The sequence below is a fragment of the Colias croceus genome, chromosome 16 (assembly GCF_905220415.1).
Source record: "Colias croceus chromosome 16, ilColCroc2.1".
NCBI lineage: Eukaryota > Metazoa > Arthropoda > Insecta > Lepidoptera > Pieridae > Colias > Colias croceus.
Genome location: NC_059552.1, coordinates 8,336,422 through 8,353,832, shown reverse-complemented (window position 1 = coordinate 8,353,832; position 17,411 = coordinate 8,336,422). Strand labels below are relative to the sequence as shown.

Below are 17,411 nucleotides of genomic sequence, written 5' to 3'. Positions count from 1 at the left end.
ACTCTTTTTAAAACAAGCCTATTCAGGGTGATTGGAGGCATTGACCGGGGTGATTTCCGGCCTGCCTCGAAAACCATAACCTCACTTTTACATGCGTTATAGAGCAAGCCATGACCATCGGCATACCTTTCACATATAGTAATCAACTTACGGAGCCCACATGCTGACGCGCTCAATAAGACCATGTCATCTGCATAGCTAATATTATTGACACAAGTGTCATCAATATGACACCCAATATGAGTATTGCTAAGTTCAACAATAAGTGCATTAATGTACAAGTTAAAGAGTGTTGGAGAAGTCAACCCTCCTTGTCTTACCCCACATTCAAGTTTAAATGTGTCCGAATGAACACCAGCCCAACGAACTGTATTGGCCTGGTTACCATACCAAAACTGTAAAATCCTGATTAATTCAGGAGACAAGTGGTAATCTCTAAGTTTCCTCCATAAGACCTCATATGAAACCCGGTCAAATGCCTTAGACAGGTCCAGAAAGCAGGCATAGATTGGAGTTCGCTTTGATGTATAGTAATTGATAACATGTTTCAGGCACAAGACAGCATTTTCAGTTCCTAGTCCGGCTCGGAAACCGAACTGGTTATCATGTAGATTTATAGATTTTTTTAAAAGCGGTTCAAGCATGCCATCAAACACCTTTGCAATCACCGTAGCCAGTGAAATGGGTCGGTAATTGCCTTTATCTGTGAGATCACCAGTTTTATTTTTTACAATTGGTACAACTACTGTCTTCATCATGTCATAAGGCAGGTAAGAATGACTGATACATAAATTGAACAGTAAAGCAAGTACACGCGACATGTGGGGTCCAGCATAGCGCAGATGCTCGATGCTGAGACCATCGTGACCAGGTGATTTCCCTCGAGTTATGCAGTTTATTCTATTTTGAATATCTTTATCAGTGAACCGTATAGTAATATCATCGGAGGTCTCAGCATCCCACACCTCTTCACATGACGCCACTTGCAAAGGTTTTACAGAAAAATGACATTTAAAGATATGGGCAATTTCATGTGGATCACTACAACCTTCAATAGAAGCAGGAAGGCTTGGCTTTGCACTTAACTTATTTGTTACCTTCCAAAAACTATGAAAATCTTTGTTAGTATTATGTGTTGCTAAAATATCCATTTTGATTTTCTCTTCATTATTTTGACACCATCTTAAACGTGATTTAAATATGCGTTTGGTTTCACGCATTTCATCATATATTCTACCAAATTGTGGTTGACCCATGTCTAACCAGATTTGCAAAGCAGACCTAGCCTTCCTATATGCTGGAGCCACATGTCGGTTCCACCCCACAACTCTTTTTCTCCTACAGGTATGCCTATGGTCATCACTACTACTAATAGCGGAATCACATAATATTGATATAATTTTGTTATACATATTATTATCTAATAATTTTCTATGTTCCATGTCCTTACAATGCTTATTACAACACAAATTTAATACATCAGGAAAAGATAACAATTTCAGTTTATCATTACAATTTTTGTTATACATTTTTATTTGTTCAGTATTCCGTTCCCCCCATACAATTTTATTAAAAGGAAGAAATGTCCTTGATATCTTCACATTTACAGACCCCAAGTCACATTCAAGAATCAAAGGAAAGTGATCAGACCAGAAACTATCATACTGTACATAACAATTTCTTATTGTAAGCTTAGTTGCTTGTGTCACCACGCAATGGTCTAGCCATCTCTTACTACCATGGCTATCACTAATAAAAGTAAAGGAACCAGAATTTAATCCTAATATTTCAATGTCAATACAATGCCATTTTTGTTCATTGCAAAAATCAATCAATTCTTTATAAAACAATTCATTTGGATGGGCATTAAAGTCCCCTAACAAATAAACATACTCAGTATTTTCATTGTCTATTATACAACTCACCGATGCGAGACAGTCTGTAAACTCCGTAAGGTTTATAACGCAGTCTGTAGGCATATAAACACTTATCACTAATATATGCTTTCTATTCACTTCTAAACGCTATTATTATTATTAAGCTAGCTAGCAAGTTCTGGTTAAGATTTGAGAACCCTTAGGTACACTCTTCTTACACTATACATACAACATCCATCAAGCTGTCAGTAAAGAATAACAATATTATAGAAAAAATGATAATGTAACATAGATGGGTTAACTATTGTTGGGGCAAAGATTACAATATCGTGTGTGTGTAGGTAGTAAAAATGTGACCACACTCTTTACAATATGATTAGGGACGATACCGTGACAGCATTTTCTAAAATATACCTACATAATATAATATACTAGCTTACCACCCGCGGCTTCACCCGCTTTTTCTAAATCCTAATAAATTATATACTAAAACCTTTCTCTTGAATCACTCTATCTACCTATTAAAAAAACCGCATCAAAATCTGTTGCGTATTTTTAAAGATAAGCATACAAAGGGAAATAGGGGCAGAGAAAGCGACTTTGTTTTAAACTATGTAGTGATTTTGTTGCTTTTTATATTTTCCATATTGAGTTCATATTATTCAAGTAGTTTCTTTTTTAGTGCGGACTTGATCCTGTTATAACATAAATGGGTCAGAAGAAGATGGTTATCTATCTGTAAAACTCAGAGCTTCCCGTACGTCGCCAGATAAACGATATTTCACATACATAATACAAAAAGCTAACTAGATAATAGCACGAAATACAAAATACTACGTTTCAGTACCCTACTCAATTTTATATACTTAGAGTACATTCCAAAACTCCTTTACTAATTAATCAAGTGTTCCAATGCGCGTGGAGTGTATTTCTCAGTTTAATTTAAGTTACCGTCTACCGACCGGCTTTATAGCGTACTATACGCGATTATGGGTCATAGGAGGCCACGAAATGTTCCTTTCTTTCCTCGTGTAAAATTTTCAACATACGAAAGGCACAAAGGCGACAGCTATTCAATTCAATTGAAAAGGGTACGTAGGTGAGCCAATTTTGTTCAATTTTCCACAAGAACAGCGATTACGTTATACTTTTTGGTATGAAAGGATTAAATTTTTGGCATTATGTTTTTATTTTAAATTTCCTTATTACTTACAGACTTTTCTTCGAAATTCTACACATGGACCTTATTCTCGATATTATAAGTAAAATAAAAAAAATGTCAAAAGTGTGTGTGTGTTTTGATAATATTATGGAGGTAGAAAATAGTACTTAGCTGTTTTTATTCGAATTTGTTTAAGCCAGTTGAGTTTACAATAGCCACACAACTTGGTTAAACCATTCTCGAATGAAACGCAAACATAAGTTATTATAATCTAATAAATATAGAATTTTAAACAACGAATTAGTTAAAAAATAAATAAAAATTCCTAGATTTCAGACAAATTATAACAATAACGCGTTTTCTTGTAACCGACAAATTTGTATACACCTAAATAGAAATTACAACAATTAAGTATTTTAATTCAATTTTAATGTATTTTAATATAGTGTTCTTTTTTTTTCAATTAAATCAAAAGCTAAGGAACTAACCACTTTGCCAATAGTTATGGGATCGTTTATTATATTTACGTACCTAGGTCTCGAAATATATGCCTATTGTAGACAGAAGAGTAGGTCAAAGGAAAAGCTATGTAGGTGTATACAAATTTGTCGGCTATGAGAAACTGTAAGTAATCTTTTATAATTATTATTTTATAAAAACATCTTAAAATTACTATGATATAATTTTTACTTTTCTGTCTTCTGTAATTATTTCTTAAATGGCCTTAAATTAAATGTACTTATAAAGCTAATCTGTAAAAAAACACAATTTCCGTTACTCTTTAGGCTTCCACGAATAATCGGTTTAGTAGGTCATGCCCCAAAAAATGTAAAAGAATTTAAAGGATCGGAAAATCTGGCAGCGGCTATTTGTACCCGTCATGGCCAGGATCCGACAAAAAATATCTGCCAGGTAATGAGCGACCGTTTCGCGACATGATAAGGACCCCATTTGAATATTTCACCGCTGAATAAATCTGAAATTTTATCTCTTTGGTATAGGAAGCGTTTTTTGTATAATAATGATATCACGTGATATATTGTGGTTCAATAGTTTTATGAGTGATTATTATAATTCTCATAAAATATTACGTGTTTGCACAGGGCCGTTGCGTTAAGTTCTGCGAAGTGCGAGAATCATAAATGTTGCAGATGATGTGCATCTAAAGTAGAAAATAAGTGTTTATAATTAATATAGTTAATCTAGGTGCATATCTATAGTTTGTAGTTAATATTTTAAAAAGTTTATACTTTTATAATATTTGTTTATGTTTCTATGGGTTAGTCTTCGTAAGTGCCCTTACGCACTAGCGGTTAACCGCGGGGGCGGCTAACCGCGCGGTTAGCCGTTTTCCCATTTTAATATGCAACCGCTTATATGATAAGTGCGTACAATCTTATGCGGTTGCATATTAAAATGGGAAAGCCCCCGCGGTTAACCGCTAGTGCGTAAGGGCACTTAGTCCTGAGTGGTACTGGTCGGATCATAAAAAATAAGACAGAGAACTATACTACCTACCTATTCATGACATATAGTAGGCCAAACATAATGCACGCCTAGCAAAATGGGCTCGGGTCGGTGAGTTTTGTGGTGAGTTTAAATGAAAATCACTCGAAGTGAAACTTGAAATAAAATTTCAAGGTCGCGTCATGGAGAAAGGCGACGATTTTGTATCTTTAAATCTTGCTAAAGAAGTTTCATTTCTGACGGGTATGCTCGGCAGTCGGCAAATACGGTTTTTTTTTAGTGTTGACTAAATAATAGTATTTTTAATTTCTCGGGTTTCCGAATATGTCTCATGTACGTAAGTTGAACGTAAAGTTCATTTATCATTGATTTGGAAGTTCTTGCAGGTCTTATAATTATTTTTTTAAAGATTACGACGATGGTATAAACTAACCTTATGAATCGGGAAATGGCAATAAGCACAGATCTACTAGATCTGTGGCAATTGTGGTCACTATGTCAGTTTTGTTTGACTTATTGTCAAATGTCATCTTCAATTCCAAAACTCTGAGTCCTGTCAATTTTAAACCAAAGTCACCACAGCAAAGTCACAATTCACAAACTTTTGTAAATTTAAAAGTTTAACGTGTCTTAGTTTTTCATGATAAAATTAATAAAAAATAGCAAACATGTCTAAAAGTCAGGTATTGTACGTTAAAGGAATGAATTTGGTGAGTACAAATACATTTTTTTTAATCACGAAATTTTGGAACATGAAGTTCACACATCATATTTTATTTTTTTAATACATATTTATACCGTTGTGATATTTTAAATCTAGTTTTCAGTATTATTTATAGCATGTTTCTTTATAATTATCGACACCTTAATAGCTTTTTATGTATGTCACAGTAATAACAAAATAGTTTCTAAATTCTAAATATATTTTTATTTCAGTCAGAATCAGAAGAAGAAGAAGAATATGTGTGGGACGATCGCAAGCTTAACGATGCATATGATAAAGCTATAATAATAGCCAATGCAGAGGTAGCTAAGCGGGTTGCAATGTCCACAAACACACAGTCAAATAGTGATCCTGTGAAACAAAGTATGTTAAAGAGACAATGTACAGTATGATTCAAACTTAATGGCGGCTCGGAACATCGTAAGATCCGATGCGCAGAAAACAATTTTAGATATTAGCAGGATGTTAAGGGACCTGTCATGCGCACCCACACTCGCACCTGCACCTAACTTCCGAACATTAAGTTTGAATCAAACTATACAACCCGAGTTGAAAATGTGAAGTTTATACTTCCTTGTTAGTGTTAGTTGTATTACAACTTGATGCAAAGATTTACAAAAAAAACTAATCAGATTTGATTGAAATTTCATCTAGTATGTTAGATGCATGCATGAAATCATTTTGTAAAGTCATAAATAAATAACTTACAATATAAAATGTATGCAACAATGAAATAAATGGTATAATTAATGCATTTTTCTGCTATTAATGTTAATTTGTCTATTTTTTCCTGATATGCTTTTTTGGTTTTACAATCTTTGTCTCGTTCTGTTTACACTACATGATAGGATTATTTTGTCAATTATTGTTTGAATTATAATTATTGACATATTTAACAATTATCTACAGCTACATATATTCTTAAAAATAATCATATGATACAATCACAATACCTATGCCATTTACAGATTCTCATGCCTACAATAAGTAACAATTTAGTAAATACTAGCTTACCGCCTGCGGCTTCGCCCGCTTTGTCTAAAACCTAATAACTTATATACTAAAACCTTCCTCTCGAATCACTCTATCTATTAAAAAAAACCGCATCAAAATCCGTTGCGTAGTTTTAAAGATGTAAGCATATAAAGGGACATAGGGACAGAGAAAGAGACTTTGTTTTATACTATGTAGTGATGATAATAACTATATTTACAGGTATTTCAAAAAATAAATCAACAAAGCCTCAACCACAAAAACCTAGGCCATCTAAAACCAATTGGAAAGCAGGGATGCCTTGCAGAGCTGTGTTTGAAGAAGATGGTTTAGAATATGAAGCTATTATACTATCCATTGTTAATGATAAAGAATGTATTGTACAGTTTTTAGGTAATTATAAATTTATACTAACTGCGATCCACGGTTTCACTCGGCTTTATGAACTGGCTATCCACCACAAAAGAATTTTTCAAATCGGACCAGTAGTTCTTGAGATTAGCGCGTTCAAATAAACAAACTCTTCAGCTTTATAACATTAGTACAGATTATTATTTTTATGCTATTACCCGCACCAGTATATATAAATGGCTATAAAATAACAAATATGGATGGAGGTTAAATAGGTCTTTGTACAATTTTGTTTTAAAATACTGACCCAATGATTTAACTTAGATGAATAATTGAGATTAATTTAATGTAGGAGCATTGCTCCTGCACAATAATATTATATTTCACCTCTTTACTTTTGATTGATTTGTAGACAATAGATCTATGTGTGTTTTTAGATTGTTTTTACTTAATAAAAAATGAATGCTCATTTTTCTATTCATATTCTATTAGTTCTTTTATCAATATTTAATTTGTACATTGCAAATAAGAAAGACTTAACTTATTTTAATGTTTATTGTAACATTGATTGTAATTTAATCTAAATTTAATTCCAGGCTACAACAATTTACAAAAGGTCCTCTTAAACACATTAAACCCATCACTAGACAGGCATGCACAAACATTACAAGTAGAGAAAGCATTGCTGGACAGAGCTGACGATGGCTTCGAGAGTCAGTCACCGAATATTGAGGATATGGAGTATAACGATAGAGCAGCCAGTCCGCAGAGTACAAGTAAGATTGTAGAAAGTTTAGCCCAAATACAATACAGTAATACCCCGACTTACGCTACCCCATTTACGCGAATTCGGAGTTACGCGGTTTTAATTGCTGACCGCTCGCATCATACAAATGGAAAATAAGAAGATGTACCTAGTAAGACATGAAAAATACTAAACATGGAATGTAAACTAAATATTATCAAAGTATGAATGTAAATTAAAGATTTGTGAATTGACAAAGATATTTCACCTAACTATATCTATCCAATTATACAAAGGAATCTTTTGATGAAAATGTAGACTCCTAGACTTATGTAAATTCTATACTCGGTAACTTGGCAACCATAAAGATGTCTCAAACTGTTCATTGCTGTGTTCATATTAATATACAGTTACCACCTAAATGTATTTAGCTCTGAGGTTAAATTAAGTAGTTATTTGATTGAATAAACAAATTTCAATTTGCATTTCAATAATGTATAAATCACATTCAAATTTCATAACAATCTGATTTAATACATTCAGATTCTGAAGATATTGAATTATTTTTTCAGATACATTTTGCCAAAATAAGAAAAAATCTGGTAAAAAGAAGAATAAGCAAAAGCCTGCAAATAAATTCGACTTACCAGACATACCAATGCTAAATATGTCTATGCTGAAAAATGTGAGTAATATTTTATACTAATATTGTTTAACCTTTTTTTCTAGACTAATAATTGAAATATTATGTTTTTACAATTTCAAATTACTGTTCCTATTTATTTACTTAATGTAGGCAGAAATTTATTGAATTGGGTTGAAGCATACTGCTTTTTGCATTGATTAGACCTAATAAAATATTGTTAAAACATTTTTTAATAACACTTTGAATAAAATCTGTCCATTTCAATATCCATATTGAGTTTAAAGGAGTCAGTTACATACAGACATACAGGTGAAGATAATATAAATGTGTTAAAAACACCTTTTTTTATTGTTGTGTCAAATGCGTTAGGCCACGATAACAGATGATAGTTATAAAATTATTTATTTTTAGGTTAAAATTGTTGTTATATTTTATCATATTAAATCATACATACTATAATTTATTGATACATATAAATTTATTTATTGTAAATTAATGTATAAATAAAACAAATTCCAGTTAAACTCAATGGACATGCCGCTTCCCCCACCCCCTCCATTACACCTGTCTCATGGTGACGTAGACTCTGAGGAACAAGCGGTGTCCTCCATGTTGCTCAGCTGGTACATGAGCGGCTACTACACCGGCCTGTACCAGGGCATGAAGCGGTGAGTTTGTGTGTATCAGGCATGGACCCAATAAATATCTAGAGGACTTATCATAGCCATAGTAAACAGCGTAATTCGTTTCTCAGTTCCCAATTTAGTCGATAGATGTCACTCGCAGTATCATTTGGCATTTTTTTATAATTGAATGGTTCTTGTCTCAACTAGATGTCGCTTCTAAAAAAAATCAATGTGCCAAATAGTATCTAATGGTATCTTGACGTAAAATATAATACGCAAAAAACGTAAACTATAACGTAAAATATAAAACGTAAAATATTATAAAGGCAAGAGGCGGCTCGTGACAAAATTGTACGGGTGTTCAATTATTGAACTAAAACAAAGAAAATACAGTAGCGTAGTAAATTCATAACAAAAAAAAATGAGCACCACATTATAAATGTCTATTTAAACACTAAAAATTATAAAGTACAGGCTATTTCAAAACGAATTCAATGATTATCAATTAATAATTAGAAAATCCCCGAATTTGCTTTCGCGAGCGTATTTTTATTGTTTGTTTATAATATAGGAGTGGCAACTGGCAACGTCGCGCGCTTGTCGCGCGCAATTGCTGCTGTCATGCGATGCGGCAACATCGCGATTTCGCGGGACCTCCGCAGGACTGTCGCAAAATTTCTCTTTCACTCTTATTGGATTCCGTATTTAGGCATTTGATATTCGTATTGAAGTTTAGGTATACGATAAATTTAATTTTAAATTAAAGATTTATTAATTGTTAAATGAATGAGCACAACTTTATTATAATAATTATTTATGAGAGTTCACTGCCCCAGCGCTCCTTAGGATGAACCGCCTATTTTTTCACTTCGATCATCGCTGTTCGAGAGTGACTTCGTGACCACCATCATGGACCACGCTGCTATGAACTGTTTTTATCTAAGAATTACTCGAACAATTAGAGCATAAATTTCAACAAAAGACGTATAAGTGTCTGTAGCTGTATTGACTCAGTCTCGTACTTATAAACTGATGGACGCTGGTTCAAATCATCACCGTACATCTAGATTTTTTTTTCTTTTCCCGTATTTTTTGCTCATATACCTCGTGTGTTCATAAGTTTTGAGACGAACTTTGTAGTTAAAAAATAAGATAAAATATCACTGGCTGATATTTATTTCTTTTTCCAATTTTGAATTTAGAATGTTTACTTTTAATTCCTTTGATTTTCAAATTCATTTCTTTCAATTTTCTCGTGATGGAGGGAACTAAAGAATTACGTGCGACCGTGATTTCGCTGCTTAAGGCGGGGAAAAAACCAATGGAGATTTTCCGTGAGGTGAAAATTTTTGGTGTGAGCCGTAACTTCGTATATTACACTATCAAACGATACAAGGAGACTAATTCTTTGCAAGATCGCCAAAGAAGTGGCCGGCCACGCTCTGTGAGGACGCCTGCGAATATCAAAATCATCAGAGAGCGGCTTCGCCGAAATCCATGTCGCACTCAGAAAAAACTCGCACTGCAGACTGATATTTCGCGCGTATCAATCAATAGAATACTGAAATATGACCTTAAGGTAAAGGCGTATAGCCGTAGGAAAATGCACTTTTTAAACGACCGCCTTCGTAAATTGCGACGCGAACGTTGTCCAATACTGCTTAGGAGACACGATGCGAGGAAAATACTCTTTACTGATGAGAAAATCTTTACTGTCGAAGAAAAGTTCAACCGACAAAACAATAAAGTGTATGCCAAAAGTAGCAAGGACGTCCCACCTTCAGCACGGAATGTCTTGCGTACTCATCATCCGGCTAGTGTGATGGTATGGTGGGGAGTTTCGTATGAAGGTGTCACTCCGCTGCATTTCTGCCAACAAGGTGTCAAGGTGAAAGCCAAGAATTATCAAAGTGATATTTTAGAGCCTGTTGTGAAACCCCTGTCTCATACTTTATTTCACAACAAGGATTGGGTTTTCCAGCAAGACTCAGCGCCATCTCATAAGGCAAAAACCACCCAAGCTTGGTTGAAGGAGAATGTGCCGGCCTTCATTGCGGCTAACGAATGGCCCTCCTCCAGCCCCGACCTTAACCCGCTGGATTATTCTTTATGGACTGAATTAGAGCTCAGGGCCTGCCGAAAGTCCCACCGAAACTTGGAGTCACTGAAGCGAGCTCTAGTCCGAGAGGCAAAGCGAATTCCATTGGAAAAGATTCGTGCCGCTATAGATGACTGGCCAAATCGTCTGAGGGCCTGTATAAAAAATAAGGGTGGACATTTTGAGTAATAATGAAAGTTTATTGTTTGTTATTACTCACTTAATATGCTGTATAAATTTTAGAATTATAAGTAAAATATTACAAAAGATATGCAACTTTTATTTCGTCTCAAAACTTATGAACACACGAGGTAAATATGTAATACTGTTTACAAGGGAATAATTAGGTGAAAAAAGATAAAGACATTTTTTTTTTAACAGAAAATAAAGAATATATATACACTACTCTGATCACTATGTCGAATGTTTGTAGTGGGTGTCGAAACCTTATTAAAGGTACTCACTTCCTTAGATGGCTCCCTATGTTCTTTAGCGTATGACTTGCAGTGCGCTGGAACCAACGATAAGAGGTTTTATGCCATGTTACCTGAAAAGAAGTCTTCTTGGAAATGTCCAGCATGTCTTAGCCAGCGACCCAAAGTTGATAACACCAACACAGTCAGTCGCTTACGTCAGTGTGAAGCGTACGTGTTTGATCAAGCGGGTAACAAATTAAATTCAAATCTAATTGAAATAGTATATCTTGTTGGAAGTTTTTATTAGTGGTGCTTAAGTTATCAAAAACAATCTGATTTGTGGACGAATACGCGTTATACATCACGATTTATTATTAAAATTAACATTGGAAACTTTTTGCGTAAAAGTGATAAAAGTGGTTGACGGTATATTAAAAACAAAAGTTACAAATTAAAATTGTCATCTATCGTGACGATTTACCAGATACAATAAGAAACATAATTTCGTTAAAAATTACAAGTCACTCGTAGCTCTGTCAAAGTCAACTGGACTTAGAACAGTCAGTAGGAAGATCGATCCTGACAGGGGTCATATTATCAGAAATTTATTACTATTTTTTTTTTCTTAATTACTTAAATTTTCCAATCGTTATGAAGTTTGCCTGTTGCAAAGCTACAACAGAAGGCAGCGCTGGGATTTTATCTTGCCCTCATTGTAAACGAAATTATCATATTGCATGTTTGTTCCCAACTGACAAAAAGAAACAATTGACAAGCGAATTTAAAAAAAATGGTTTTGCCCTGAATGTTCCACTCATCAGTCAAGATCTCTGAATACTGAAAATACCCCAGTACGCTCATGCGCTCAATTGTTACAACGAAGTCCTGATAACATTACAACACGTAGAGGTGGCACATCTTCTTTTAAATCCCCTATCGCTGTGAATAATAATGCATTATCAGCTGACTCTATTCGAGAGATTATATCCGAAGAGATGGAAAAGCTGCGGCGCTCACTGGAATCATCAATTATGAATAGGATTTCGTCAGATTTAAATTGTATAAAGCAAGAAATTATTAGTTTAAAAGACAGTATCACATTTATAAACAGCAGATATGATGATTTCAGCAAAACTATTTCAACGCTTGAAAAAATTAATAATTCTAATTCGTAATTCTGCACTAAGCCCTGTGAGGAGCATGAAAGCTCCTAAAATAATTCAAAAACACCGAAGTTTTTAAAACAACGCCCTCTAGATGTAATAATTGAAAATCGATAGTTTGCTGTTTCCATAGTTCTAAAATTGGTCACTAGTGGTGCTTTTAAAGCTGCAAATTAAATAATAAGCTCAAATCAGAGCGCCATCTAGTAATAGTCTGAAATTACGGGGTACGATCTCTAGTATGACCATTATCAGTCCTTTTAGATTATATTCGTCCATGGTATCAGGTAACTGTTGGCTGATATGCCTGAAACAGTGTGTAGCAGCAAATATTGCTGAAGGGGAGCATTCCTTTATTTTTAAAAGGACATAGAGATCCAAAGATTTTAGATAATGCACTTACTGTGCCAGGCAATTGTTAGAACTAACCGAATCTTCAAATCGATACAATTAATACCTAATGTTTAAGTGATAAGACTACAATTTGTACTTAGTTTAAGCTATCCTTAAGTGTTTGTATTTCTTTTTTATTTTCTTTAAGTGCAATAAAGGATTGATAAATGAATAAATAAAGATTGATAATTTCTCGTAAAAAAAAAATATATTTGCTCTTAGAAATAGAAATATCAAATTTAACGTTTTCAGTCTAAAAAGTAATTGCTTGAAGAGCGAAGAAATAATGTTTAGAACGCGTCGTGGCATTTCTTATTTTTATTTTTTCATTTAATTCATGCGTTTTATACAATTTTTGTAGTAATACCTAATCAAAATTTGAATTGAATGAAAATGTTTGTTTACAGGGCCAGGGAAAGCAGAGGTGATAAATAATAGACATTTTTTAAAAATCACTTTTATTAAGTGTCTTAACTAACATTAAAAAACCTGTTAAATAAATTAATTATGCCTCCAGATTTGTGTTTTATAACTATGTACAAATATACAGTATGGATACAAAATGTAGTTTTTTTTTACCAATTGGTGGGTTTAAAACATTGATAATAATAATAATTATTAGAACATTGTTACACTGTTAATTTTACACTCAAAATATGGATATTAAGTATTTTAATAAACAATTGGTTAAAAATTTGAAGAAAATTATAATAACATTTTCATTTCATTATTATTAAGAAAAAGTTTATTTGTTTCTGTATGCAAAATGTGTATGTTCGCAAAAATATAATTACATAATTATTGATCGTGTAGAGTATTTGTGAATTTGTTCATAAAAAAATTATTATAATGCAGACGGATTATGATCGACGACCATAGACAAGGAATGTTCAATAATCGAATTTCTGGCACCAGAAAAAAGTTCAAAAATAAAATTATTTACGTTGTCTGTGGTATGGCACTCTTTCACTAATGAATTGAAGATTGAAGATAATAGTTTTGTATACATACGTACTTCAATGTTTTAAATTATATGTTAAAATATAGAAGTGTCCTACATTTTCTTCTAACTATTATAGGTATTCCACAGTCTATGGTCATAGATAATAATATACTCAAAAATAAAGATGCCCATTCTCGAAAAGGGTATCTCTACAATTTTTTTAAATAAGGCATAAACTAAGTCATTACAAATAAATACCTACTATATTAAATTAAATTAGAAATGGCGAATCTAATTATAATATTAGTTATTCATAAAACAATATTTACAGTTATATTACATTTAACAATAACTTAACATTATTAAGGTGGAACAATGTCGATGTATTGTGATGTCTAGTTTTTAAATGCTCGGTATATGCTGTTGTTATATTACAATTCTGGACTTTTAGCTTTTTTTTTCAGGTAAAATGACAAAAATTTTGCCAAAATATGTTATAAGTACAGGATATCAGGGACGTGATTAAAAATTAGTGAAATTTCTAAACAGTGTCTTAATTTTCGTAATTTTTAGGATATTTAACAATTTCATTCGTCCAAAATTTCGTTTTGTATTTCGTCTTAAAATTATTTTCAATAGACAACTACTACTTGACCCCTATACAACCGTAAATGATTCAAAAGCTCTTCCTTAAGAAGTGTTTGAATGATCAATATAAAGAGACCCTTGATTTGGACAGTATGACGTACGTTGAAACCAAAATTTAATTGTGTAACATTAAATCCTGGACTGTACTATGCGATCCAATTAAGAATTGTTACGATTAAGCGCCATTGTATGAGGTTAATTTATTGATATTCTTAGTTAAGCAATAACATTTGTATTACAATTTTATGTAAGAGTCAGGCGAATAAAACAGTTATTGAAATGTAACAACATTTGATACGAAAATCATTGACGCATTGATGGTCCTATTCTCAATTGGATCACATAGTATAAGGCTGGTTGCAGAGCTTGACCGACCATCAGTGCGTAGGTACGTCAGTCGCGCTTGTCATATTATGTAAAGAAATTCATAAAACCGTTCATAGCTAGACCGACCATATTGTCATGCGCATTAGTGTCATAGTCATACAATTGTTGATGCATATCGTCAGGACCGACGGTACGCACTGACGGTCGGTCAAGCTCTGCAACCAGCCTTAGTCTATCTTTATATGTCTTATCATGGTACATTTAATCCTGTATTCATACAAGTGTGCTAAGTTCGTGAGTATCGTGGCTGAGGTCTATGGTAGCAGCTGGAACGCCTGGTGTAGCCGCTCCCTCACCAGGCGGCGTGCTGGTTGGTGGTCTGGAATAAGATATAAAAAAAACATTAGAAAAAAAACGACGATGTACAATCTTTCATCAAAATACACACATAGGGTAAAAGAATATAATTAGGATAAGTTACATGAATATAGGTATGGGTAGGTACTTGGATGCTGCAAGTTACCATTTGATTTTTTAGGATACTATTTTGTGTTTCACAGTATTAAATCATTTGTAAGTACACAGTTAGCAAAGAAGCTGGCGGGTCGCTGATGGTAAGCACTACCAACGTTCATGAACATTTGCAAAGGCGAAAAGCCAATTTTACATAACATACAGCAAATTAAATAATCACCTTATAATATAGGGGCCTCCCTGTTGCAACAGCGTAATCGGATGCGTGTACGGCGCAGTCATGCTATGGAAGCTTACATTGCCGGCTCCCGTGTTATTCAAATGCCCATTCATGAGCACACCGTTCGATGTATTCATTGTAACTTCTTGCGCTCGAAATGCCTTCGCTAAGTTCGTCTTTTCCTTCTGCCATACAAACACGTTGTGGACCATCGCACAACCGCAGAAGATTATCCCGACTCCAATAAACACAGATGTCACTATTGCTGGCGTTGAGTGGAATTGGATGAACGTGTATAGGATTATACCTGTAATGGATAGAAACATGTTTTTAATATCGCGCTGAGTTAAATCAATGGTAATATACTTAGGGACATAACCCACGGCTCCTTCCCCGGGGGCCGTGGGTATCTTTGGAAGATTTCCCCACTATAAATAAAAAAAAAAAAAAGGTAGTATATTATTATTAGTCTGTGGTAATATGCTATATTATGTACCTATAGTTTCAGTATGAGTTGTACCTAGGTATACTTTAACGGTATCTACTTGTATCTTTGGCAGTATCTACATAATATATTATCTACTGAATATCTACATAATAAAAAAATAACGTATTAGAGTCGATACAACGCCACCTAGTTCTAAACTAAGCAAACAGGATATGGAAATGGAAAAATTGATGAAAACACTTTCTTATGTAAATCTATTGGTATCTTACGGTACATTTTCAAAGGACTCTTAAAAAATATGATTCTTTACACAATATTTTCAATTCGTAGGGATCGAACCCACACCAACAAAGCTGTCATAAAATAATATCTGATACCTAGGTAAGTACTACCATGGACGAATATAATATATTATATATAGATTATATTCGTCCATGGCAGGGGGGTGAAACTTAGAGTATGGTACATTGTACAAGGAAACTAGCGACATCTATTGACTGTTCGGCAGCACTATTTAATTAATTTTTTGCACGGAAGATGGCAGATCGTAAAATTTTTATGCAAAAAGAATAGAATGGCTGTAAAAATAATTAAAATCATTTCATTTACAACAAAATTCAATTGCATATATAAATATATAATCTATTTGATGAAACGATTTTTTAGTGCACTAAATAGCGGAAAATGAAACGTTTTGTCTCCGAAGTGTCAGTACCAGTGTTGCCGTTCTAGGAACGTTGCCTCTAACTAGGGAACTTAAGGAATCTTTGGGGGATAAACAAATTCAGGGTAAGTCTAGCTGCATTTTGAAAATAGCAGAAAGTATCATATCAGTCATACTGGTCAGTTTGATACTGATTCTGAAAGAGACGATGCACTCAACAATTTTTTTTTCGTTTTTGATTTTGTTAGTTTTGCTAGTGAATTTTAATTTTGGAAAAAGGCAACCCTGTCCAATGCGAGATATGACAGGTTTCAGGATAAGCCGTTTGTTTTCTGAAATTTGAATTATTCGAATGCCTATTTCGGTTGCGAATGCGTTTCAAAGTTGTGAATTGCAATTAATTGCGAAGCCCCCTTTTGTTTTGTTTTTCTCGTTTGTTATTTAATTTGTTCTGTTTTGTTATTAGCCTGTTGTTTGTTAAGTTTCTTTTAATTGTTAAAGTTTGGTTTTGTTTAGAAATTGAGTTTGTTGTTAATTTTAAAATGGCTACTAGGAGGAAGGTGTATTGTGTTTTCGGATGTAGTGAAATGGGTAAGTTTTCTCAAAATTATTTATTTATATAATGAACTGATGCTACCAGTACGTATCCCTCATTGTTTGTTTCGGTCATGGCCGCAGAACATCTTTGTTTGCATAACCACTACCTATTTTACAAAAATTATTAAAAAAATTAAATATTTGAATATTATATATTTAATAATTAGTACTTACTTATATTTAAATTATTTAAATATACTATATAAAAATAATTAAATATGGAGAACACTTAACATTTATTGCGTATTTCTATAAGGTTGTTTTTTATGTATTTACAGGAGCATATATGCATCGTTTCCCTCACCCTACAAAACGACCGGAGTTGTTTGCTACCTGGATGTCAATTGTAGGTGAACGACTAAAAGATCTTGAGCCTGACAAGATCTATAGAAACAAGAGAGTCTGTGATTACCATTTCAAGCCTGAGCA

General features: G+C 33.5%; 2 protein-coding genes across 3 annotated transcripts in view; one reads left to right on the top strand and one right to left on the bottom strand.

Annotated features, from left to right (window-relative positions):
* The first annotated feature begins 5,052 nt into the window (after nucleotides 1–5,052).
* Nucleotides 5,053–13,224, top strand: LOC123698668 (survival motor neuron protein). The gene is made up of 7 exons (XM_045645413.1): nucleotides 5,053–5,216; nucleotides 5,443–5,593; nucleotides 6,446–6,616; nucleotides 7,171–7,350; nucleotides 7,892–8,004; nucleotides 8,485–8,633; nucleotides 13,069–13,224. Exons 1-7 carry the CDS (start codon nucleotides 5,175–5,177, stop codon nucleotides 13,094–13,096), a joined length of 834 nt encoding a protein of 277 aa, XP_045501369.1. The 5' UTR covers nucleotides 5,053–5,174; the 3' UTR covers nucleotides 13,097–13,224.
* A 1,316-nt stretch (nucleotides 13,225–14,540) lies between these two features.
* LOC123698667 overlaps nucleotides 14,541–17,411 on the bottom strand; it is a 33,227-nt gene continuing 30,356 nt past the window's right edge. Inside the window, exons 3-5 of one of the 2 annotated variants that reach the window (XR_006752442.1) lie at nucleotides 15,274–15,580; nucleotides 14,784–14,958; nucleotides 14,541–14,617 (exon numbers count right to left, since the gene is read on the bottom strand). Coding sequence is in view for 1 of the 2 variants with exons in the window: in XM_045645412.1 (XP_045501368.1) it covers nucleotides 14,853–14,958; nucleotides 15,274–15,580 (413 nt within the window). In the remaining variant the exon portion in view is untranslated. Of the gene's footprint in view, nucleotides 14,641–14,783; nucleotides 14,959–15,273; nucleotides 15,581–17,411 lie in introns of both variants that reach the window. The other variant, XM_045645412.1, reaches the window with a different exon arrangement.